The following is a 26,292-nucleotide window of genomic DNA, read 5'->3' as shown; positions in this document are numbered from 1 at the left end:
TGCGTCCCGCGATATATACATCCTTAAATGCATTAAATATCGGATTAAATCGGAAGGAGGATTACGAGATTTCGGTTTCGCGAATGCCGATATTCATTCTCGAAACGTCGCGCGCCCACGCGCGCGCGCGCGCGCGAGAAAGAGAGAGAGAGAGAGAAAGAGAGAGAGAGAGTTCCCCGTAAATCCGTGCTTTTTCAAATAAAACGCGCGCGTGGGGTAACGTGCGAAACCTGTTTAAACGCATTACGAATTAACGGCGCCGTTACTCGCGCTACATTGTAGCGCGACGTTCGTGGGCATAAATAATATATCGCGACAGGTTACACCGTCGTGAAAATTTCAGTTACAATAGACCTCTCTGCCCGCGGCGAGAATGGAGAAATTGAGAGTATTCCCGTTGGGTGTCGGGTAAGAGCGTAATGTCAAAGATCGCCCGATATCCTATCGGCGGGAAGGAAAATTCTCGGGGGACCTTTGAAAATACCAGCATACTCGTTAGCGAGACAGTCTTGGGGTGATCCGGCTATTAGCAGACGCTCTAGACGCCAGTCATGGCAGCCGTGGGCGAAGTGGCGAGCCATGATAAAGCGGCTGCCGTGATCCGAAAAGTTCGGTCCTCGTGAAAGCGCGAACGGCGGAATAAGGCACCCGCTGAAAAGGATCGGAGGTGGGTCTTAGTCGTTCACCTTAATGTTAAGGTATCCGCTTACCTTCCGGCGAGGCAGAAAAGGAAGCCAAATGAGCATCCACCGCTAACGAGAAGACGTGTAAATGCGCGCCGCTTACCGTCACAATGTAATGAAATCATTAATGTTATTAAATGGAATATTAATTCGGTGCATAATAGCGCAGTGAAGCAGATAGCACGTATTTACTGTGCGCGGCAACGTAACGTCGCGCGTTGCGAGCAATTTTTCATAATTAATGCCAATCTGCGATTGCGAGGCGCAAGGTGTGCCGCGTAATAACGAGGAGAAATTATGAGGATGATAGCGCGGCGCACAATGGTCGGGTAATTACGCGAAGCTTTTTTGTAAATGTCATATTTATACGAGGCGCATTAATAACGTGTGATTAAAATTGGAATGCAGGCGATGCGAGAATTTTATAATTAAGCTAAATGGAAAGCGCGCAAAAGATGGCATCGCATAGAACGATGTCGCGCAGCAGTAGTAGAAACACGCGACGTCGCAGACGTTTTCAAATAATTTTCGATAATACTATTTTGAAAAGAAAAACAAAACGATTATCTAAACACGCGGTTATGTAAATATCGACAATTTTATTGGCAATTTGAAAAATGCTATCAAAAGATAAACCTTTGAGAGTCACAGAGAGTATTTCGAATTATATTCCGACCTCAACAGATCCCTTAAGGTATCCCAGTCTACTAACGTCAGGACAAAAGGGATAACCACTCGGTTATGTCCATTGGGACGTAAGCGTATACACACATATGCATATAATGTATATATAACGTATACACAGTATACTATATGTATACAGTAACCAAACCGAGGGCCGTCTCGATCTATCACTGTCCTGGATAATTCAGACAGACCGGCGGTATCCATCGCGGAAGGTTACTCGCCATTGATCGCGTGACGTCGACTTACACACGATTTTACATAACATCGCGGCTTGAACAAGATTTTCCCTTGTAATGATCGCTCCTTCAATCAAATTCGCAACAAAGCGAGACGTAACAATCAATTTCGCTATTAAGATGAATTATTGCCCCTCCGAAGGCGAGTTCCGTCGAGCTTTTATTCCTATTCAGGAATTCAAGTAAAAGGGAAGTAAAACGTTCCACCACATACACGGCACACTGACGCATTCGTAGAATCGGAAGAGTACATCCGACAAGTGCTTTCGTTTGGACCCCTCAGGCTTGTCTACCCGGGGGACCCTCGGCATGTCACAAATCACGAAAGTGCATTCTAACTTGAGATGAGTCGAAGCTCCTCGATTTATCGCGTCGCAGGACTTCGGGTAGGAATTTGCGTTACACTTCCAGCGACTTCGCCGCAAGAGAAGCAACTCGCAAGGCGTGAGGAAATTTACGTCTCACGCGATTGTTTCGGACTTTTAGGTGTAACACGAAAGAGAGACCGGTGGAGGATGGAACGCCAGAGGCAACATAAACTTTTATTTCCTTTTTTTTTTATTTTTTTTCAAATAACTGCGATCAAATTGAATTCCTATTATTTTCCCCATTTTTCGTTATACGTTATTGCGTCCAATAACAAGACAAATGGCAATAAAAATGCAATTATCTTGCATATCGATCAAATATACAAAAAAAAATTTTTAACAACAGCAAAATATTAAAACTCGAAAATTTTGAAATATTAGTGTTGCCAAAAGTTTTGAAGATGGTAAGTATTACCATTTTTTTTAATTATACGGAGTATAATTTAATGTATTTAATTTCATAATGTAATTAAAATAAGTAGTATTTTACTTATGAAGACATTAATATAATAAATTCCTCTCGTTTCGCATTTAATACTCAAAACTTTCGCTCAAGACTTTTCAAGATAGCTATCAAGAATTTGAAATTTTCAAGATTTTCTAAAATTTATAGTTCCACAGTGGCTGTATTGTTTAAAAACTTATTCAAGACAAGAAATTGTGTGCGTAACTACATTGTAATGTTACGAAAAATATGATATTCGGAAGGTCTGAACGTGACATTGCAATGCGAGACACATTTGAAACTTACACGGATTAAAGTAACATGATGAAAAAGGAAGCAATCTTTTGAATCGATTTTCATGCGCGATGACTTCGCGAAATGGTCTTCACAAAGTAAGGTAAAACGATCGTCTTAATGCAGCCGGCTCGCATCGTACAGCCACGAAATTGCTAAAGCACACCTCTCAAACCCGCGGCCGCTCGCAACCACAGCTCGCCTTTAAGTAGAATCGCAGACGCGACACGTTCTGTACGCGCGCGCGGAGAGGAAAGTATTTTTACGAACGTCTGACCTAAAACTCGCCGTGACTACTGCTCGTTCTTGCGCCAGACTGAACTAAAGGCGCGGAAGGAAAAAAGGAAACCACGAGCACGCATACACGAGTATGCACACATACATAGATATGGCACATGTTTCTGTGAACGTCTGACCTAAAATGCTGCTGTAACTGCTTCCTTGTAGCGCAGAGTGCAGAAGAAGGAGGACGGGCGGGGGGCGATTATGCGCTAATACAGACGTCGGTATATTTCGCTTAATATCCTTGCATTTCCCGCGATGTAAGATTACGTAGCTCTGTTCATCTTCCAAAATAGAGAACTCTTTCGCCGTGATATTTCGAAATCAAGATCTCGCATCTGGAATTGAGATTATTGATAACGCGAGCGATTTCAAATCCCCGCCGGGGCTCACATCGTTTCGATGTGATGATGAAAAAGGGAGAAAATTATCGAAGAAGTTAGCTGATTTTGCTTCCAGACAAATGGCAAATAATATTTTATCGATTGATAAAGCACGGGCCCTTAATAGTTTCCCCAGTAATCGAGCAAACCGCATTCAACGCGAAAGACGCCAGGCCTTTATTCCGTAAATTTTAACGGGACAATATCGCTATCATTATGTGTCGTTGCGCAGCTATTATGTGATACGTTATAGCGGCGCAACGGCACGTAACAAAAGCGATATTGTTGTTAGAAAGTTATAGAATAGGTATACCTATCGCGATAACGTGCTCGTCGAATAGATACCGCGTACGCGATGACGTCGAGTCCACGCTCCTTTCGATCGCGCCGCCGCGCAAGTGCTCTCCTTCAACTATATACGAAAGTAATTACGAGTTAAAAGTTTCCCGTCTCGCCGTTTCCGTTTGACGTACCAACATTAAGCCGCGAGCGTAGGCTGAACTTTCCTTTTGCCGTTGAATTACTTGCGTGTCGCAATAAGTCGTCTCCCGCGGCGAGACTCACCGAAGTACTCGAAAATACAGACGTCCCGGACGTAATTACGCCGGCATCGCGCGCGGCTAAAGTCGTCACTATTAGCCGGGCGCGCGCCGCCGGCGGGCGTCGCGACTCGCGAGAATGCAATTTCTGTCGACTGCAAATCGAGGCGGGATGAGACAGGAAAAACCGGAAGTGCCCTCGCGCCTCCTCGCCCTCGTTGATTTACGCCGCCGCGACGGCGACCTCACACTTCGGGCATAAATTTCTTCCCCACCCGCATTGTTAAATAAAACTTCTCGCCGACGACGCGCGATGCGCGCACTTGCGCATAATGCGGAAAATTCGCGCTAAAGTAAGACACTTCGTTCACGTTCCGACCGGGCGCAAGAATTTAATGTTTCTCTTTTCCGAGTTCCGAGCAAAGTGTCATCTGTCGAGATATCAACCGCTTCTCTTGATAAAAATTTATCAACTTCACTTAATCGTTTTATTTTTCTTTTTTTTTTGGAAAAAAGCTACATAGAAACGCAATGATAAAACATAATGAAAAAAGTCGCAAAATCTAATCGCAAAGTTGTTCGACTACAAACGATAACAGGTTGAAATATGCATATAAAACGTCAAACGGATATCATAACGAATAAAAGAACTAATTGTATCGCCGTACGACGATCTCGCGTGACGGCGTGAAAAAAACGGAACTGTACGTCGCGATCTTCGCATTGCGTGCCTTTTTGAAGTCGCACTGTTATTTTCGTAACGCCAAGAGTACATGTCGTGCATAGAGCGTAACCTTAAGAGACGGCACATTCAGAGACAAATTATTCCCAACCGAGTAGTTACATTCTTGCTTTGAATGCATTAGAAAGGAAAGTCTTAAAGTTTCCGTTATTTATGATTGTCGCCGATATCAGGTTATTTAAAATGCAAATCGCTCCCCCTCTTCCCGGGTTTGTACACTATCGTAATGTGCATTTAATTATTTCCTAACGTTATCAGATGCCGGATTAAGGCGGAGTATTATGTGTGTCAGAAATACTCCCGTAATTAGAATACGAATGCGATTAACGTTATCGCGTTTTAAACGCGAATAAACCCGCGAGCCAATATTAAATAAGGATAATCCTTCGCAATAAATCGCAACACACTTTTATCGATTTTAGCTTTAACATGAGAATAGTCTGTTTTACATTAGAATGCCGTCATCATAATATAGCCATAAATATGATAAATTCCGTAAATTAATTCAGTACATAATTTCCATGTTTTTAAATAATTAAATAATAATCGCTATTGCTTATGTTTGCTTGTTATATATGAATTAGAATAAAATATTGATATACACATCGTTGCGATGAATATCGATAAAAAAATCAACACCGTCGCTGTTTACAGCAGCCGGAAATTGTAAAATGCAATTTAACTCACGTTGTACTTCCGCTTCGCTGTTGCAGTTCTGGTCCGCGTATGTGCCCTGCTCGTCGCAGCATCTCGACTCGGTGCAACTGGCCCTGGAACAAATCGATCTTATTCGCCGACTGGTCAACAAGCATCCGGAAAATATGGTCCTCGTTACCACAGCGGAAGGTCTGTATATTTTTATCCGCGCATTTGCGATTTTTGCAGCGATTCCGATAAAATCCGTAATGCATAAGATACTAGTTCGGGACGTTTAAAAGCATCCGCGACCCGCGAGAATGAAAATCCGACGCGCGATACATTTGGCGCGCGGCCAGCTCGGTTAGATCCCGACTTTCGTTCAATACTTCAAATACTTTCGATTCGAACTCGCCCGGTCGACATCTCGCCTTTCAGAAAAATATGTGGCCGCGGGAGAACTTTCAAGTGCCATCAATTTAAAATGCCCGCTATTCTTCATTCGACAGGGAATTTATCCCGACGTCGGATTACAACGAATATACCACTTAACCCTTTAATGCCCACCATATTACTTGATAATCCGAGTTTGGCCCGGAGATTAATGCGTTACTCGACGCTGGATCAATCTTGCATAATTGCTCGCTATATCAATCTACTCCCCGCGGATTCGGCGAGTATTTAAAGTTGCAGAGATATGGTTATGTGATAGAGGTCTCCCCTCATTTCCGAGCGCAGAATTTTAAATCTCTTCTACTTTTCTTCTTTTTAATCTCTTTTTTTTTCCCTCCCAGACCGTTATCCACGTCCGCACTCAGCGCCGGACCCTTCCCCGTAATCTCCGTGTCTCGCATTTCTCGCATGTTGATGGATACCCGCGAAAATAAAAGCACAGCTGGAACATCGTACCCGGGAAATGTGTCGTCCGCAGCACGTGCTCGCGCCATGTTTCGGTATATGTTTTAGAAACGGCGGATCGTTATAGCATTAAATTTTTATTGTCGAATCGCGTTATCTATTTTCCGCTCGAGTCCCTCCAGCATATTCGAATTCCCTTGGCACGATGTCAGGGAGAGTCGTCGTCCTCCATCTCCGTTTCCTCCTTCTATCATCCACGCTACTTTCTTTCAAAAATTTAGACTGCACTTTAGACCGTGAAGAAGAAGCGTGAGCTAGAAAACGAGCAATCGCTTCTTGAGCGTAAAAAGCGTCTTCCGAATGTCTTCTGAAGTGTCTTTCGGCCTCATCGAATCCATTCCGAAACGATCCGCCGGAATAGTCGAGTTTTCCAGGTGTAAAGTTCCACAAAAAAATTAAAAAAAAAGTGAAAGTGTAATAAGATCGATCCGAAGGAAACACTTCCCTCGCATCAGCTCTTCTCTATTTTTAGAAGCGGAATTCTTATATAGGCAAGACGGGACTCTTACGCAGACATGTATTGCACAAACGAATCGAGTAAACGAAAGATAATCTGTATGAAAAATAGAACAATTTATTAATCCTGTCAGAGATTGATATTGGGTTGATAAAAATATAGCATAGAAATGTTAAAAATCAATAGTATCTTGATCCTGTGTTTCACAGATAATATTTGCAGGATAAATTTGTATGCAGCATTTTATATTCAATCAATAAATCGTCATAGCATTTGAATTTGTTTCTTTTTTTAGTATATTAGTAAATTAATTACATAAAAAATGCTAGAAAAATATTAGTCCATTAATATTTTAACGAGCTAATTAAGATCTGTAAGTTATTTTAAAAATTTAAATGTCTGTAGACACTCTTATAACGTTCTTTAAAAACTCTTTTATGATTTTAAAACAATTGCATCGTCTGGATTGCATTATGCTTATTACGATTTAATAATACCTTCACACAATTTATTTACCAAGAAAGAATCGTAAAAATGTTTAATGTTACACTTACTTTCGCAGCTATAATAATGATAATATTTAAAAGTATTACCATACCTTTCTCTCGTTAGACCTTTCGTCAAGCGTGAAAGAATCAAAGAAAGAACAGAAAAAGGTGACGACAACGACTACAGCTACAACGTAATGGATTTGCGATGTCGCAAAAAAAAGATCGCCTAGTCCCAGTAAACAACCTCGCTCTATTGACTAACTTACTGACGTATACATACCGCGACAAAGACGGATTTGCGAAGCGGAAAAAAATTTATCAAAATTAATATTACAGGAAATGTCCTCGATATTTCTTTTTCTGCAAACATTATGGACAGATACTGGCAGCTTTGAGACAAATAGAGTGAATATTCAACCAGAGGTCAGATATCGACGTTTCCCGTTTCATTATTAAATGTTTTACGATATTTGTACAATACAATCTCCGACAGCGGTATTTGGAAAAGTCAAAAGCAGAGAAGATTCAAGCGTATATATTTTACTAAATATAAACCAAATATTATCTGATGAGATATAGGAAATTCCTCTCGGAGATTCCTTAACTCTAATGAAATATATCAAATTCCTTTTCGTTCCTAATAAACAACATAAAATTCCTGCCATAGTTCTCCACCGCGGCAATAGCTATTGTTTCTTTCTCAACGTTTGCTCCTCAAGAATGTATTCTCTATTCCTCTCTCTCTCTCTCTCTCTCTCTCTCTCTCTCTCTCTCTCTCTCTCTCTCTCTCTCTCTCTCTCTCTCTCTCTCTCTCTCTCTCTCTCTCTCTCTCTCTCTCTCTCTCTCTCTCTCTCTCTCTCTCTCTCTCTCTCTCTCTCTCTCTCTCTCTCTCTCTCTCTCTCTCTCTCTCTCTCTCTCTCTCTCTCTCTCTCTCTCTCTCTCTCTCTCTCTCTCTCTCTCTCTCTCTCTCTCTCTCTCTCTCTCTCTCTCTCTCTCTCTCTCTCTCTCTCTCTCTCTCTCTCTCTCTCTCTCTCTCTCTCTCTCTCTCTCTCTCTCTCTCTCTCTCTCTCTCTCTCTCTCTCTCTCTCTCTCTCTCTCTCTCTCTCTCTCTCTCTCTCTCTCTCTCTCTCTCTCTCTCTCTCTCTCTCTCTCTCTCTCTCTCTCTCTCTCTCTCTCTCTCTCTCTCTCTCTCTCTCTCTCTCTCTCTCTCTCTCTCTCTCTCTCTCTCTCTCTCTCTCTCTCTCTCTCTCTCTCTCTCTCTCTCTCTCTCTCTCTCTCTCTCTCTCTCTCTCTCTCTCTCTCTCTCTCTCTCTCTCTCTCTCTCTCTCTCTCTCTCTCTCTCTCTCTCTCTCTCTCTCTCTCTCTCTCTCTCTCTCTCTCTCTCTCTCTCTCTCTCTCTCTCTCTCTCTCTCTCTCTCTCTCTCTCTCTCTCTCTCTCTCTCTCTCTCTCTCTCTCTCTCTCTCTCTCTCTCTCTCTCTCTCTCTCTCTCTCTCTCTCTCTCTCTCTCTCTCTCTCTCTCTCTCTCTCTCTCTCTCTCTCTCTCTCTCTCTCTCTCTCTCTCTCTCTCTCTCTCTCTCTCTCTCTCTCTCTCTCTCTCTCTCTCCCCCCCCCCCCCTCCCCCCCCCCCCCTCCCCCCCCTCCCTCCCTCTCTCTCTCTCTCCCCCCTCCCCTCCCTCCCTCCCTCCCTCCCTCTCCATTATTTTTAATACGTCATATTTTGCGAAGATGTGTGTATGCGCCAGGAATTCCTAGAAAATATTCCTGTATTTGACGAGCAAATATTTGCCGTTGGATTTCGTCGTCCTACTGTCACAATGCGCACTGTCTAAGCGTAACGCAAATCCGATGGGAAGATGATGGAACACGAGGAAGATGCGCCGGGTGATAAATTCCAACTGGAATGGAAAAATGTCGGTCCGGTGTACCGCCCGGCGCACTCCGTTCGATAACCCCGAACGCCGACGACTGCATGTCGCCGCGTGCATGCATATGTAAATGAACATAAAATATACGCATATGTATGTACGTTTTCATACATACGGACAGCTGATTGTACGGAGCCGACAGCCCGTGCGCGTATTCCCCGTCGCGACTTTTTCGCCGCTGATTAAAAGTTATTTCAGACAGTGCAGTATACACTGTAATTCTAACATTACAATGTTGTTGCATTTTCGTGCGATAAATTTTAGGATGTCAATCTCGAGAGCATTTCTGTATCGCAAGTTTCTATATCGCAAGTTTCTGTATCTGAATTCAGGGAAAAAAGATGACAATTACACTTTGAGAATATAGTACATTCTGCTACATTTTCTTGACGCACGTGCAATCGATCTATGTGGAAGTAAGCGTTACATAATTTTTATTATAAATAATCTCACTTTCGTTTTCCGTTTCGCATTTTCTCATCGACACGTAAAAAGAAAACCCCGTATTCTATTCTAAGCGTGTTACCCATTCTTTATTCGTACTTCTCAAAGTTTTACTTCCACTTTATTCATAGTGCATTACGTAAGTGTTGATAAAAAGACAAACGTCCATACGTTACTGTGAGGCAAACCGCATACCTATCTTTTTAAAAATATGCAAATTTCATGCACATTAGTAGCGTGTTATCTCTTCCGACTGAAAAAGGGGGTCGCGTAAAGAGAGAGAGAGAGAGAGAGAGAGAGAGAGAGAGAGAGAGAGAAAGAGAGAGAAAGAGAAAGTTCACCGTGCAAACGAGGAAGTACAAAATATAGCACTTCGGGGAAGCAATCTGCCAGATGGAAAAAAGGGCGCTGCTAGAACGCGGAAGATGAGAAATTCCACGAGGAATGGAAGAATGTTCTGAAACCATAGAACCTGCCGTAGCTTCTCCGATAATGTCGAAGCATTGATCTTGGCGTATACGTGCGAGCGCATACACGCACACATACATGCGCGCCGCAAAGCTACATACACGCATCCGTGTGAGGATACACGGAACCGATACACTTGCAGGATCAAATGTATCAGCGTTACGTGCGGGCGGGTGTAAAAGTATAAATCGCGCGGTGCACTAAATCAGGGACCCATCGACAGCACGCGTTTTATTCGCGTCGCTCCTTTTTCGTCCGTCCGTGCATTAGAAGCCGTAATACAACGTAATCGCCGGTCGCGTCAGCGGGAAAAATTAAAGCCGCCGTGCCGCGACAAATAACGTCGCTGTGACGCGTTAGATTTAGTTCGGGATTCGCAAAAAAGTGCGACTTTGTCGTCGTCTTTGCACGGGGAAGAAAAGGGACTGGACGAAAGTTAAACGACTAAAAATATCTAAAGTGACTTAAATTGATATGTCGGAAGTTTTCATATAAGGCTTATGGAAGGCTGGTGGCTTCCGCGATCTTTTTTTTATTTAAAACAAGATTATACGTTTAAAAATTGCACGGATAATGTAGGCACTCAGCTGCACAAACTTTCGTTTTACGAACTTTTAGAAGTACAAAGAAAATTATAATTTATCAACACTCGTGAGTGTCGCTTATATAAAAAAAATTGTAAAGCGATACAATGAAAAAAAAAAACGCCTTATCGATAAAATGTTCATAACAATTGAAGTAAAATAATAATTTTTACTTACAAACAACTTGAAAATGACTAAAAAATCGCAAAATTTTATTCACCTCCGAAAACGCTAATCCATTATGGCATAAGGCTTATCTCTTCAATTATCGATCGCTCAAGCAGCGTGCGAGTGTAGACACGCGAGTGAACGTATTAAAAATATACAGCAATATATTGCAACGACACAGCAGCACAGTATTATGTATTCCGGTTACTGCTTTTGTGATATTACCTCGCTCCGGAACGATATTTTTAGAAGCGCGGTAATCCGTCGTCGGCGTCAAGTGTATTACTTCCACCTAGCTGCCGTAAATTCTTTGTAATTGGATGATAAATTACGGCATGCACTTTTTCTTTTTTTATCAAACTCATCCGTACCGCGTAAGCCGATACTGAACGCGCGCGCTCTGAGGCGGGCCATGAGAATTCGCATGGAAGAAAACGATATAAATGCGCGCGTGCATTTCTGTGCAATTTTATGCAAACACGTTAACGGCAAGACGTTTTCATCCGGCGCGCGTTACATTCGACAAGACGCTCCAAACGAAGTCCGCATGGCGCGAATCGCGAAATTGAATTTCCCGACACTCGCCAGCCGGATATCGCGCGGTCGGATTCGATTAGACGACTAAATGTCACGGATCGAATTCGCGGAACGCTGACAAAACGTCCGATTACCCGCTGATTAAGAGCTCCGGCTCCGAGAGCTTTCTTCGATGGACTCAGGTTTCGGGCCTCGGGTGCGCGCACGCCGCCGAGTTAATTAACTTTTATTTACACTTTGTAATTAACGATCGTCGCGATGAAACATTCCCGATAACGACAGGTAATTTGAAGGATTTAATTAATCCGAAGATCGGAGACATCGGATAAGCTCGCTTAATTATAATCCGCGTGCGTCGCGCATTGTGCGCATCGTAATTAAATTTTGCACTCGTATTGTTTACGCTCGTGCGAAATAAAAGGCGATACAGCGGCGAGTATCGGAAATTGCGTTTAACGCTCAAGTATTTCCTCTCTCACTTCCCCCCCCCCCCTCTCTCTCTTTCTCTTTGCGACGATCTCTCGCGCCGGAATGTACGTATGTCCGTCGAGAATGTTGTTTCAGCACGACTTCGTCTGCAAAGAGAATTTGCAAACTTCTCGGATCCACTTACCATCAACATTACTTATCGGAGGCACGGCCTCCGGAACTTCGTGACGGCGTTCCAGCCATTATCAGATTCACGTGTCACATGCGTTACGTACAAAGTTTCGCGAAGGCGAGATCATTCTTCCGCCGAGGAAAATTAATGGACGGTACACGCATTTAGTCGAGCCTGGGGCAAAAAACTTTCTTCAACAGTAATTTTTCATAACGCTAAACGAAAGGATTAAGCCGTTGCGGTGCACACTTGCACGCATTATCGGTATTGAAATCTGGTCGAGGCGCACGTCTGAAACGTTCTGCTGCAACTTGTCGGGCTCGCTTGTGACACGTGCGATTCAAATCTAGCGTCGTCGGAATAATGGCGCGTAATAGCGTCGGGGCTCAAGCCCCAAGATCCAGATTTACGCTATTCACGCATGAATAACGCGGTGGCGTGGAGGAGGGTTGCGCGAAGTAAGTTATAATGTTATACAATGTTGTAATGTATGGGCTTCAGGTATCGAGAGGGCGCACAAGGAGGGTAGATTAGCGAGCCTGATAGGGGTCGAGGGGGGCCACGCCGTCGGGGCGAGCCTGGCGGTCTTGAGGATGCTGTACGAGCTGGGCGCCAGGTACCTCACCCTCACGCACACCTGCAACACGCCTTGGTGAGTGTGCCGACGCAGAAATAAGAATGTCTGCTGTGTAATCGTACTTTAAAGCGGGACAATAAAAAGCACCATGAATAAAACGCGTTACACCGGCGTTACGCCTCTACGGGATCGTACGAGCTGCAATTTCGTTAAATGCCGTCGCCGCTATACATTTGCGCGCGCGCGCACACACGTACACGTAGACAATCTCAAGCCCTAATCGCGTTGAATCTGCAAAGTGCAGCGAGCGCAGCACACTGAATAAATTCATTTCGCGCAAATCAAGGCGCTAAAAGCGCTTAAACGCGATTTGATTAACGTGAGAAATTGCTGCTCGATAATTTTTTTTTTTTTAATTTTACATTCCGCATCGGAAAAATTTGCCGTTATATTTGTAAAAGATCTGAAGATTAATTAATGATTACCTCGTCTATGTCTTGCGTGTTTTGCTTTGCAGAATGTAATCACTTCGCGCGCGAGGCATCTATTCAGCGAAAGAGAAAGAATCGTTGGCGAGAATATCACGAACTGGACCTCCGTCGCCGGGGTCAGAAATAAAATACGAAATAGATTACTCGATGCTCGCTGACGCGTGAATAGCGATTACATGTGTAGAATTTTATTGTCCGGCCGCTGAAAATGGGCCGTAAGCCGCACAATAACGACGCCGCATCATGGCGAATGCATTCGCCAATGCATTCACTGGCAGGGACTTCTCATCTGCATTGCCCAGAGCGAAATACCCGATCGGCAATAGTAACTCGAAGCCATACAGTTTCGTTCATTTCTCGGGCATTAAAAGCTATCGCTTTGAACACGGGCGGTAAAACGTTTAACGTAAACGGATTAAAGTTTGTATAATAGTCCATGCGCGGGCCGTAAGATCAACGGCACAACGTTACCGCGGTGCGTCTGTGGTGTAATCCGCAAAATTCACGTACAGCGTAGTTTTGCGGTGCCAGGCCGCAGGCTTTCAGAGGCCGAATTGAAAAAGATGGTGATTGCAATGTGTCGAGGGATCGGTTATATGGAGTCATTCAACGTTGCAAATTGCGCAAAGTTTCTGTGAGGTTCAAAAAATATTTCAACTGCAAAAATATTTCGACTGGAAAAAATATTAATTTTTGTGAAAATAAAAGCCTGAATATGTATGCAAAAATAAACTTCCTTTGTACACAGAGGTGTATCTGCACAAAAGAAAGTTATCGCGAATAATTTAAAACGAGCGCGCATTTTCGATATTTTTAGATTGAATTCCATTCTAAAGCGGAAATAATTTAATTATAGCGCGTTACACAATCCACTCTTGGTTCTCAGTGAAATTTCTCGGTATAATCCGCCGTGGTTTTTTTTTACACGTCGGGTGTGCTTTTTTCGTTTCGAGATAGGAAAAGTATCGAGCGGGGTCGCGGGATTACGTAAAGGTCGCAGGTCGTCTGTTCCAGCCGGTGCCGCGTCAGACACTCGCCGTAAAAATATTACTGCGCGACAAACAATAGACGAATTTGCGAGTGGCGGCGACCATTTACAAGACGTTGACGGCTGCAAGAAGAACGCGATAAGAAACTTTTCGGACGGACTGACGGCGCATTCTAATGTGCCACTCTCCTACGAGCGAGATGAACTCTGATTTATCTATCTCTACAGTTTCGGCTTCCGGTTTTATAGTATCACGTTTTCTTTTACGATGTCGCCCGTCACAAGAATCGATGCTCTATTATAGATCGATTTTACTGCATTATCGCATTTATGGCCAAGATAAAAATTTACATTTTTTCCCGAATTATTGCCACTTGTCGAAAATCTCATAAAATTTCAATGAGATTATTAATTAAAATCAATAGACGCTCGAATTTCTGGTTAATTAATAATAAGCAATATTAAAATTTTTTCGTAGATTACTTTGTTATCCGATAGCGTTATTCAAAAGCATTCCTCAATTAAATTGACGCGTTTCCGTTTTGCCCAATTAAACGGCATATTTATTACTGTGACTGAAATTATCCAAGGGTAAAATTATCTAAAACACCGCGTTTTAAAACATCCTTAATGTTCCCGTATACTCAAGAATAAAAGAAAATTTCAGGCCATTTTGTCGAATAATACCCTCGTCGTTATAAACGCGATATTACACGACGTATAATGAGGAACACGCAAGACGGTGATCAACTCGCACGGCTTATTTATGAGTGCATTTAACCCGGCGTAAGGATACCGCTCGGAGGAAATGCGCGCAAAGCCGCATCGATAAAAGTCGTTAACAATAGACGCGTCACCGACCGATTTATTTCCGCACTCAGAACACGACGGCCGCCATATTTCATGCATCCCTGCTTTGCTTATCCGTCGTTTTGCAATTAAATCTCGCGTGTAACGCGATAAATCCTGCGCGGATTAATGTGTATTGTAACAATATTATACGCGTCCAGCGGACGCTCGGCGTTTTACAACTGCGTGAGATAGGGCGATTACGATTTGCGCGGCTAAACAAAAATGCCGGATCTGCCAGCCATCGCCGCGGTATTCTAGTCGCGATCATAAATTCGTGAAATCACAAATTCGTGCGCGAGACAGGGACCGGAGTGAATTCTACGCGATTAATGTAAATCCGATTTCGGTAAAATGTCGCCCGGTGACGACCGTGCCGTATACAAGTTCGATTAGCGACTCAAACGAAGGGGGAAAGTCGCGCCCGATCCGGTGATTTAATGGCGCGTTGTCCGTCGTGTCGTCGCTCGCAATTAAATGCGGCTGAAACTTCGAACCGATCTCGAGTCGATGGGTAGTACACGCGACGGGCCAATGGCTCGGTTATCGATTATCGTCGCTATTACCGCCCACCGCATCATTGCTCTATTCGCGATGGCTTTAGAGGATACGGCACTAATGCGCACGATTGTCAGCGTGGTATTACCCCGAGTCCTCGAGCTGACGCCCAAAGCACGTCGTACGTCTAGCATAATCCCATCTACATAAGATATTTAACCACCGCGCTGCAGAGCGGTGTTATCGCGAGTTGTTATCGCGATCAGATGCGTTGCGTGTCTCGCGAGAATTGGAACGCATTATGTGATATGTGATTAAAAGACGTTTATACGAAACGGAAGAGAATGACTTCTGGAGAAAAATATCGGGGCCGATCAAGATATATATTTTTCTTTCTCGCTGTTGACACGGAAACTGGTCGTTCTCTCTCACATAAAAGCCATCCAATTCAACGGAACGTTATTTACTTGCATGTTACATGACAGGATCCAATTAACAATGCATCACGCTGTAGAAAATGTACCAATCGACCCAATCAACTTACAATGGCCATAGAGAAATACTCGTAATTATCTCGAAATAGAGTTGCAAATTGCAAATTAATAAAATAATCCCGTAAATATTTCACTGCGCTAATTTATTATACTCACTCGGAATGTTACGTATATATATTGTCAATCTCCATTTTTACACCTAATAAAATCAAAGGACGATTAGAGTTTGGAAAACTATAAATTACCTAGTACGAAAAAACAATGTAAAAACTGAGATAGACGGCATGCAACGTTTATGTAGTAGTTTGTAATAGTTTCAACGCACGCCGTAGCTTGCGCGGAGAAAATCACTCTTCCAATTTTTTTCACACAATGAAAATATCCTTGTGTGGATACAATGTGTCATACTAATACTGAAATATGTATTTGAATTTCTCTCGTGAAAGCATACAATGAGACTGATGAATGGGTACGTAACGTAAATTTAATGAAGTTACGTATTAGAATATTCCGAGATGATTTGGAATAGGGACGAGTTAGTTGCGATATGATTGCGACGTACCCATTGTGACTCGGCGCAAGTTACTGTTCTGCGAATAATGCTATTCGTTGTTGTCGTTAGCATTATGGGGGTGTGGAAATCTGTGATTAGAGGAGATTCTATCGCAATAACGCTCATGATTGTCGCTACTGAGTTACTGACCTGTTGGTTCGTTAGGGCAGACTGCAGCACGGCGGATGAACCCGGTCAAGTGCCTCAAATCGGTGGTCTCTCGAATTTCGGTAAGGTGAGTACAAAAAATCAAAGCTGAAAAAAAAATATACATCTATGTAGTACTGCAATATGGATTAAAAATCAGATTTTCTTCTAATATTAGATGCGAAAAATAATATCGAATAAAATAACGCGAAGAATATCAATAATGCTATTTGTAGTAAAATATTCATGATATTCCTTCGGAAACAAAGTTTGTAATTTTTTTTTTTTAAATCACAAATTCCGATTATGGCATCGAGCATAATCCTATAAAACATACACATTTTTGCAATCTACAGAATTATTTTTGAAGCAAAAATACCGTGCAATGGCAGAAATCTCGCGTAGTCGCAGGTCGTGGTGTAAAGCATTCTGCAACTAATGCTATCAATCTCGCTCGGTGTTATTTATGATATACCCGTATGTAAAACAAAATTGAAAAAAAATATCGTAGGCGCTACGCATTCAATATGATTTGATAGTATTTCTTTTTGAAACAAAACTTTCAAAACGTTCTAGATTAACAGTTTCAAAGAGAGTTCGATTATGACTTCAAACAGAATTAAAACGCACTTCCTGTCTAGTCCCCTGCTCGTTGTGACAGAATGACCGATTTTGACCGCGTCAGCCATATTCAACTGAGTTTAATCGTAAATCTGGTGTGTTCTGTGCCGGGTTATATCAACGTGTCGTCCATAAATATACGGATTCCGATGAGAATTTAAACGAAAAATGGTTTCACCAAAGTGGAACCGAAATGTTTTTGGTCCAATCGGAGATCCATCGAGAATGGTGATATCGAATTTATTGCCATGGTGATTTCGCGGGGGGGTTTATACGTATGCACTGGGAAAGCTGACGCTATAACATCACAGTAATAGCATCAAAGGTTATGATACAATTTCGTTGCGTCTTGCATCGCGTCTTAGAATAGCAAGAATAGCGAAATTATGTTAATGCTACACGCATAGCGTCGCACGACAGTGTCTCATGAATCACTTGAACTATTCTGAACATTTCTGCTCTATAATAAGGAATTAGGTGCACTACAACTATAAAGTAGTTTAACAAGTGATATCAGAGGTCTTGGAATATTTTTAATATTTTTGACTATTATAAAATATATTCCACATAATATTAGCAAATAAATAATATTCAAATTTAATATGAATATTTTGTGATACTTGAAAGATATCGTATTTGCCAAATTTCACACGAAACTAAATTTCGAGCGATCTACAATCAAGTTGATCCTCCGAAAACTACTAAAATGGATGGAACATGTTTCGAAGTTCCACAACGCCCTTGTTCACTTACATGACGAAGGATGGTTAGTCCAACGGATTAGTGGTCGTTTCCAAATTCCCTTCAACTCTCTGATGCTTCCCCAGTTTTGTCCATTACTGGTAAAGTAGCTACTTAACTTTTAATATGTAAGTTTCATCACCAAGAACTTTAAGAACATAACATCCTTCTTCCTTCATAAAGAATAGAAATATTTTAAAAAATATGCTCGGAGCAAACTTTTCAATTTATGGAAATATCGAGAGCGAATGCGGAAGTGACAAATTACAAAAATACAGTTTAATAACGTTAAAGTAAAGTTTGAGAGACAAAATCGAATAGTGATTAAAACAATGGTAAGTTCAGGACACTAATTGCGCACCGAGTGATATAAGATCTTACACTTGACTTCGACCTAACTTTGGTACTTTACTCCATTCGCAAACACAAGAAGGCCGTTCCTAGGCAATCACTTAAGAGCAATGCCGCCTCTCACCTTTCAAGGATATATCTTCCGCGTGTCAAACTTTAAATATCCCGAGAAAGTGTCACACAGAAGAGTCGTTGCGAAAGTTTACTCTGGGTAGTAGTCTGAGCAACAGGAATGTCAGTCGACAGTCCTCATCGATTCGGATGAGCTTAGGAAACAGCAACACTGCTGAACTTCCCTAAGTTTCGAAATTGCAGTAATTGATCCAGTTTCATTTGTGCCATTAATGTTGTCTCCGAGTGGCTTATCAAATTTATTTCGATTATAGAAGTGAAGTGAATTTAATTGAAAAGTGGCATTGTAGTCTCGACTTGAGCGCAAGCGAAGAAACTGCTATATAGAATCACTTTTATATTTTTACCGCCTTAATCATTTCAATATCCATTCAGCTTGTTTGAAGCACTTTTGCGCTGGTTTCCAATTAATCGATTTCCACGTAGACGTTAACCACCGTAGCTGTTCCGTAACAGAAATTTTGATTGTGTTTGAGACAGTGGTATGGTTAAGTCCTCGCCGATCAAGGAGGAATTGAATTTGCACCACGGTGCTGCTTGGAGCTGTTAGTTGCACGCTCAAACAGAGCTCTAAGAACTTCATCGCCTTCAGTGCAAGGAACCACCTTAGGTCTTGTTCCATTATCGGTAGGATTGTGTAAAGGATGACGTTTAATCAAGTACGATAACAATAAATGTTTTTGCTTGCCTCTGCCTTTCCTCTATTTTTAAATTTTGCATTATCTTTAAAATTTCTAAAAAACTTTGCGTACATTTGGTATACAAATATATATAATGTAATTTCACTTTTGAACTTCTTTTAGAATTTAAAATAAAACTATTTAGAAACAATTAGAGCAATATACTGTTTTATAAGAAATAACTAAGAAATAGCGTAATATTCGCTATTTTAATTTGTTAAACTTATTACTTAATTTTATTCATATGCATTTATGGACGTGCATAAACAAGTTGATCGTTCGTTGCGAAGCGGTGGCAGAGGAATTTCCTCAAGCTCTTCCTGCAAGATGCACTTACTAGCTCATTCATATTTTATAGGTTAGAGCGAGGCGAGTCTTTCCTGGCTCGCGTTTATCCGTCTGTACTGACGGATATCACCCGCCGTTCTTCCAAGCGCGACAAATGGTCAGGAGCAAAAGAGAGAAAGTGGCAGACGCTCTCAGGGGTATTTTAGAACGTCGAAGATGCATGTGAATGACTTTAGGAATGTGGTACAAATGTAAGCCAACTGTCGACGTAAAAACTGTTCAAATATTCAGTGGAAATGGCACGACGGTGCGCCCTTTTTATCTCTTTCTGGAACAAGGAGAGATTTATCGTATCTTTGTCGTCTCTGTGTAAACGCGCGTCATAAAACGTCAAAACGTCAAAAATGATCTATTTAAGATTTATGAGATGGCCCCGTTTTGCAACAAACAAGGCGGTTATAATATATAAGACTTGTTAAAGATAAGATTGCTATACAAATGCGGGCACCAAGATATATATACTTTCATTTGCCTTTTAGATCTGCCACGTACTGTGCACAGGTTGCATTCGGTCTAAATTGTTAGGAACGAAAATAAATCGCTCACCGTGACAGATGCTGCGATTACCTGATACATATATTTTTTGGTTGAATCCTTCGCAATGAGTTTTTCGCATCACGTTCGCGTGATACTTTAACGGCATTCTGTACATTCGCATCTTATTCCACGTAGTATGTTAGGTAGAAAATCCCGGATTTTGGTAGGCGGCTTTGCGGACGTGTGCGATTAAAAATTCATAGAAAATCTTCGAATCGGTACGATCTTACGGAGTCTTGGATTTGCCGAAGTTTCTAGAAAAGTTTGATTGCATTAGCCCGATTGTATCGCGGTGAGAATCGATTTCGCGCTTAAAGCACCCTTAATCGCATCACATTCCAATATATCAATAAAAAGGTAAACTTTTCAGAAAAAACTATCTATTTTTTCGTAAATTTCGTAAATTTCTCTATATTTAAGAATAAAGAAGCCGCACGCATATTATTATTTCCGTACGAAATATTAAATACCTTTCTTTGCGGAATCGTCAAATTACAACAAATTTACTGTAATTTCTGATCGTTCGAGTGAATTAACGTCGCATTGAGAACTGAAGCAAAATTGCGAATAACTCTCGCGGGTTAACAACTGAAATTTGCAATTATTAATGCGCGAGGAGGAAAAGCGTTAACCGTGACGAATCCTCCTTTGTTCCCGAAAGCTCACCGCTTCTAACGGTCGAAGCCACTTTCGGTACTGCTATTCGGGAAAATACCAACGACATGCTTTCGTTCGCCGAAAGCCACAGCGTGTTTTCGCGGTGGTAGGGGAAGGGGTTGCCGTGCAACTGCAGCTGAAACGGAGCACTTCCGTCGACGCGCGGAATTTACATCGCTCGCATATTCGTAGGCGAGTTAACGCGACTCGTCGTCGTCGTTGTCGGTGGTCCCCGCATTCGCCAGCAGAATCCAGAACGTCGCGGCAAGACGAGTATACGACTTGTTTCAGTGGTAGCGGCGATAGCGCAAAGAGAATTGCCGTGTGTTATGCAGCGGTATTTCGGCAACATTTTTAGGGAAATAAACGAGAAGTGTACGAATTGTTTAATGATTTTACGGTAATAGCTTTACTTTAATATATTGTTTTATATATTCAATATTACAGAAGATCAATAGGAATTATGCTAACGCATTTAATTACGATAATTTTTGGGAGAAGTCTCCAATTATTAAGAAAATCAAAGTCACAGAGACACATTATTAAAAAAGGGATAAAATTAAATTTTTACAAGAGTTTTCTCAAAATTTCATTTAATTATGTTTTATATATCTTTTGAATTGCTTATTCTCCAACTCCAAAAAAAGAGATCACGGTTGCGGCTAGCGTTCGGAGGAGTTTTTGCTGAATTATATTCGCGGTACTCTTGAAGAAAATATGCAAACAGTCGTTATGACGACTTCTTTATTTTCACGAGATTTGCAATTCAAAATTTTCAATTAACCTTTGTAATTTGAAATGATTTAAATATTTTTCGTGACGTTAAAAATCCAATAATAATTGCAAATTATTTTTTATTATCGCTTCCAAATAATACATCGTCGTAGCTTACGTTCCGCGTTCAATATCGACGCGACGTCAACAAGGTGGAAGGATTTCAAGATGAAAGTTCCTGCCTGCCGCACCAATACACGAGGACGTGCACGGTCCTCTTGCTCATTGTTAGTGGCGAACTTCGAGACTCCAAGTATCGACTGCAATTGGCCGGATAAGTTTGTGCACTATTCGAGCAATTCGGCCTGCTCCTGACACGTCAGCTATTTATGTTCGCAGAGCCTTGTTTCGATTCCTCATATACGTCATCCAGACTTCCCCTATTTCTGTTCTCCATCATCTTAGGTTCCTCCGTATTTCCCTCGAGGATATCGTTCTGACACAGCGGCAAAATTTACAGGGAAGGTTTATGAATTCTTATTGGAGAGAAGGTTTATAAATTTGCGAGAAAAGTAAAGACGGATTGCAAAGACGGATGGCAACTCCGAAATGAACAAGCTGCGCGCTATCAAGAACACATCAGTTCTTAAACTTCAAAGTTAGATTTTTCTTACACATAACATTATTATACAACATTAGTCTAAACGGATCTTTTCCTTCGCAGATGCAGAAAATGATCTAACCATTTGGAGATTTTTTTATTCTGTAAGTTTAATGTGATACATATATATGCGTATGTTTCGTTACGTTCAAGTTTATTCAATAAACCACGGACATTTTTACCGTTTTTCACTCGCGTAACATATACGCATGCGGAAAGCCAGAGTTGAAATTCCTATTATCGACAGGATTTTTAATATCGTACTCTCGTACTACGTAAATTTCAAACGGCAAATATAACTGCGTTAGCTCAATTTTCTACACGCGCCTAGACTCTCCAGATTTTGAATATGCATAGAACGCTAGAATAGCGCACGAAACGAGCATTATCAGAATAATTTATCTCTAGCCAATTAAAAAAAGAAAAGAAAAAAAAACTTCAAAGACAGAAATATCGGCAGAAGTATGCATCGCGCAAAATGTAACATCAAAGTTAAGAAAAAGAAAAATAAAAAAAAACATATCTTTATTGCGTCTCGAAAAGAACTGAAATCTTAGACCGCACTATTTTTTTATGGCGTATCCTTAATTTTATAGAATTATCTTACATCTCGTCAATTCGGTCTGCAGTCTCTTATTTTACCTAGCCTTATTTCTGCCTAGCCGTACTATCTCGTTGTTTCCTTCCGCTCTTCCTCTTTCATCTTTTTCTTACGCCATCACTTCTTACGAACGGCGACAACGGCGGGAATAGCGGTGGACCAGTGAAAGCCATTTCCGTGGCGCTGCCATAATTTACGTAACTGCATAATTCTTCTTGTTTCCACTTATGCAATAGGAACAACGGCTGCGCCGAGCTCGTAAAGATAAAAAATTGTCACCAAGCTCCCGAGATTGCCGAGCGTCCGCGGTAGTATTTCACTTTTACGGAGTCTCTTCATGCGGCTAACCGGCGATTCTCCCTTTCTCCCTACTCTCCTCCCCCCCCCCCCCCCGTGCACCCCTACCCATCCCCAACCCCTTTCTAACCCTTCCTCGTCGCGCTCCCTGCCGCGAGATTCGACCGAGCTTTAGCGCGACGCCGATTAAGATCTAAAGAGCCTCCTCGCCGTGTTTCCATTTCCACCGAAAGGAATCTTCGCGAGAGTATCAAGAGGCATACTCTCTGCGCATGATCCACGCGTATACGCCGAGCTTAAATCGGGCAACTACTTCCGCCGGCTGTTTGCCGAGCAACATCAGCAGTGGAATCATGTAACATGGTAATCGTGTTGCACGGCACGTATCTATTGTACTAAGGGAAACGACAATATCGTGACTATCTTCGCGGAGTACGATTCGCGCAATACCGCACAGGCGTGTGCGCTCGCGCGCAATGCCGTATATTTTCTAGGCCGGGATCGGATAGAAAAGCGGGTAGAATAAAGAATTCCGATCGAGCCGGCAAACTGCGTTCCGATAATGACATCGCCAATCGCGGTTTTCTTATTTCTGAAATTGCAGCTCCGAACGGAGGGACGGAGCTTGGTCGTTTCGGCGGTTGTGAAGCGGATAAAGGAAGAACTTTAATAGGGACTCGTGGAACGAGCGCCGCGCGACTACGGCCAGATAGTGAGTTTTCGATTATATTGATGGCAAGCATAAACAGAAAAAGGTTTTGTACCATTTCATTCTACGACTATAGACGGAGATAACAGCGGCACTAATTTTTCTGTTCAACCACTCGTTTGGAAAATCGACAAAAAGTTTCATCGTGTCCGTCTTCTCCGCTCAATAGCAATACGCCCTTTTCTATCAGATCCCGATACCAATAACAATAATACTTTGGATAATTCCGCATTTCGAGCGATATCGAGCTCCAAATACAGTCGAGACAATACGATGTGACAATACAATAAAATTATTATTAATCGATCAATTAAAAGTTTTATGAACTGTTAAAACAATTGCGCGACAATTTTATATACCTCCTCAGAAGCGCGGTTTCAAGCGCGGCCAATTGCGAACGGACATCCACTTCGGACTTGTCCGGGCATCGATACAGGTAACCGACGCGAAACCTTATACTGATTCAAGTGCCGAAACATCTGGTCAAGCAAACGTTCAAAACTTCCATGCGCTGGACGCTAACGGTCTCTGTCAAGGGGCAAACTCGACACCGATACGATTCGATGCGCGGAATAGTCGAGAGCCGCTCTACAACTCAGTAACATTCGACGCAATCAATTCGGCTGGTTGGTTGGCTTAACTGTCCCGATATTCCGTCATCTGGGACAGTGTCGAGTCGACGTGTCTGTTCGGAACAATCAAACTGGCGCGATTTAATCTACTGAATTTGTCGATGAAACTGCCGTCGCCGTGTTCGATGGTGTAAATGATGTTTCCTCAACGTTGAGTATTGGCTATCTCGTCGCTTAGCTCTCAAAATTATGTGAAAGTATCGATGCTGGTTAGAGCACGTGACACAATACAATGCCGTTCAATTTTCCACCGGTGAGCATCGACTTAACTTTCCGATTGTTTCTCTTTGTCTCTCAAATATCTCTTCTGTATTTATACAAAGTATCCTATTTATATCATATTATTATGTCCTATATATATCACATCATATTTTAATAGCAAATTTTCTGCACTTTGTCATTGATAAATATTATGGAAAACTTGAAGATTTTAGGTATTGAACGTGAATGATTTTCGAGCGCAGCAATATATATCAAATTATATCCAATTTAAGACGTACGCGAATACGTTCAAATACGACACGATATTACGAATGCTCAAGTACTACATGCTCGAAAATTCGTCGACCTCTTCTAGTTTCCTGCGCGGTTACTTTCCGCTCCTTGACGATGAAAAAGGGATCGACCTAACTGCACGTTTGCTAGCCGTGCCTCCGTTGAACCGAGAGCCAGGACATTATAAATCTTCACGTACCGTGAACCAACGGATACGCTACTAAAACCGTGAGGGGTGATGCACACTATCTACGAGACTTTACGACAGATTTTGCTGATTCTCTCTCTCTCTCTCTCTCTCTCTCTCTCTCTCTCTCTCTCTCTCTCTCTCTCTCTCTCTCTCTCTCTCTCTCTCTCTCTCTCTCTCTCTCTCTCTCTCTCTCTCTCTCTCTCTCTCTCTCTCTCTCTCTCTCTCTCTCTCTCTCTCTCTCTCTCTCTCTCTCTCTCTCTCTCTCTCTCTCTCTCTCTCTCTCTCTCTCTCTCTCTCTCTCTCTCTCTCTCTCTCTCTCTCTCTCTCTCTCTCTCTCTCTCTCTCTCTCTCTCTCTCTCTCTCTCTCTCTCTCTCTCTCTCTCTCTCTCTCTCTCTCTCTCTCTCTCTCTCTCTCTCTCTCTCGCGACCCATTTACGTCGCGTCCGTCTTATCTACGTATTGACGCGATTTCGAGTAAATAAACCGACGTTTTACTCGCCAGTGGGAAAGGAATCGGGCGTTTCCCGCTTCAAGTCACGGATTACAGAAAGCACGGAGGATTCGCTCGACCGTAAAAAAGCTTGCGATCAAGATGGATGGATGAAGTAGAATGTTTTCCAGAGAGTTTCCATTTGGAAATCTACTGGAATAATGTAGACGTGTAACTTTATGACGTGGAGAACAGTCATTTCGCGCAACAATACAAAACACACGAACACCACACGGTTAAGAAACTTTCTCTTTTAGTCCTGACGAGGAAATATACGAAGAGCATTTAACGATCCTGAACAGTTAATTATTTTCCTTCATATACAGAGCAAGTTAAAGAAAACTTTCCACTCCGTTTACTTTGTAACCGACTAATTTCAGAGAAAAATGCTGAAACGGAATAATTTTGTTTTCAAAGAAATTTATCACAATCGTACATCTTCTTGAAGACAATATTAACATGTTTCGGCATTTTTTGGAGAAAAAAAATTAACGGAATGAGCGATTTTTCTTGGCCAATTTTTTATATAATTAACACATCATTTATTCAAATCCACCCGATGTACATTTTTCTATATCAGTATATTCTGTCTACACGTTTATATGTTAAATCAGTGGTTTTATATACTCGTTAAGTGGTATTATGCGACGCACAGTGAATACATTTGGCATGTCCGCTTATACACTTGACATTGATATAATAAATTTCAGCATATGTATCTTTATGTCCTTGCCTAACAATCCAGAAAGAATGTACTCCTTTTCCACATGTTTGCCGCCCATATTGCAAGAGCCGTCTCTCGCAATATGGGCTTTATATATGATCCCTCACTTCTCTTTTATGCCTCGGACCAGTATCCGCATCATTTCTCACCTACACCTGAGCAATAAACAGGTCTTCAAGCACTCGCTGAAAATTCCCGGCGGAACTAAAGTTAAAAAAAATCCATT

At 41.9% G+C, this 26,292-nt stretch overlaps 1 protein-coding gene across 1 annotated transcript in view; it reads left to right on the top strand.

Annotated features, from left to right (window-relative positions):
* Positions 1-26,292, top strand: part of LOC105667349 (dipeptidase 1) — an 84,748-nt gene that overhangs the window by 20,227 nt on the left and 38,229 nt on the right. The window contains exons 4-6 of the mRNA XM_012359101.2: positions 5,373-5,505; positions 12,391-12,541; positions 16,505-16,574. Coding sequence (XP_012214524.1) covers positions 5,373-5,505; positions 12,391-12,541; positions 16,505-16,574 — 354 coding nt within the window. The remainder of the gene's footprint in view (positions 1-5,372; positions 5,506-12,390; positions 12,542-16,504; positions 16,575-26,292) is intronic.

The sequence above is a fragment of the Linepithema humile genome, chromosome 1, assembly GCF_040581485.1.
Source record: "Linepithema humile isolate Giens D197 chromosome 1, Lhum_UNIL_v1.0, whole genome shotgun sequence".
Lineage (NCBI taxonomy): Eukaryota > Metazoa > Arthropoda > Insecta > Hymenoptera > Formicidae > Linepithema > Linepithema humile.
Note: the sequence above shows the minus strand (reverse complement) of the source record. Positions and strands in the feature narration are given on the sequence as shown.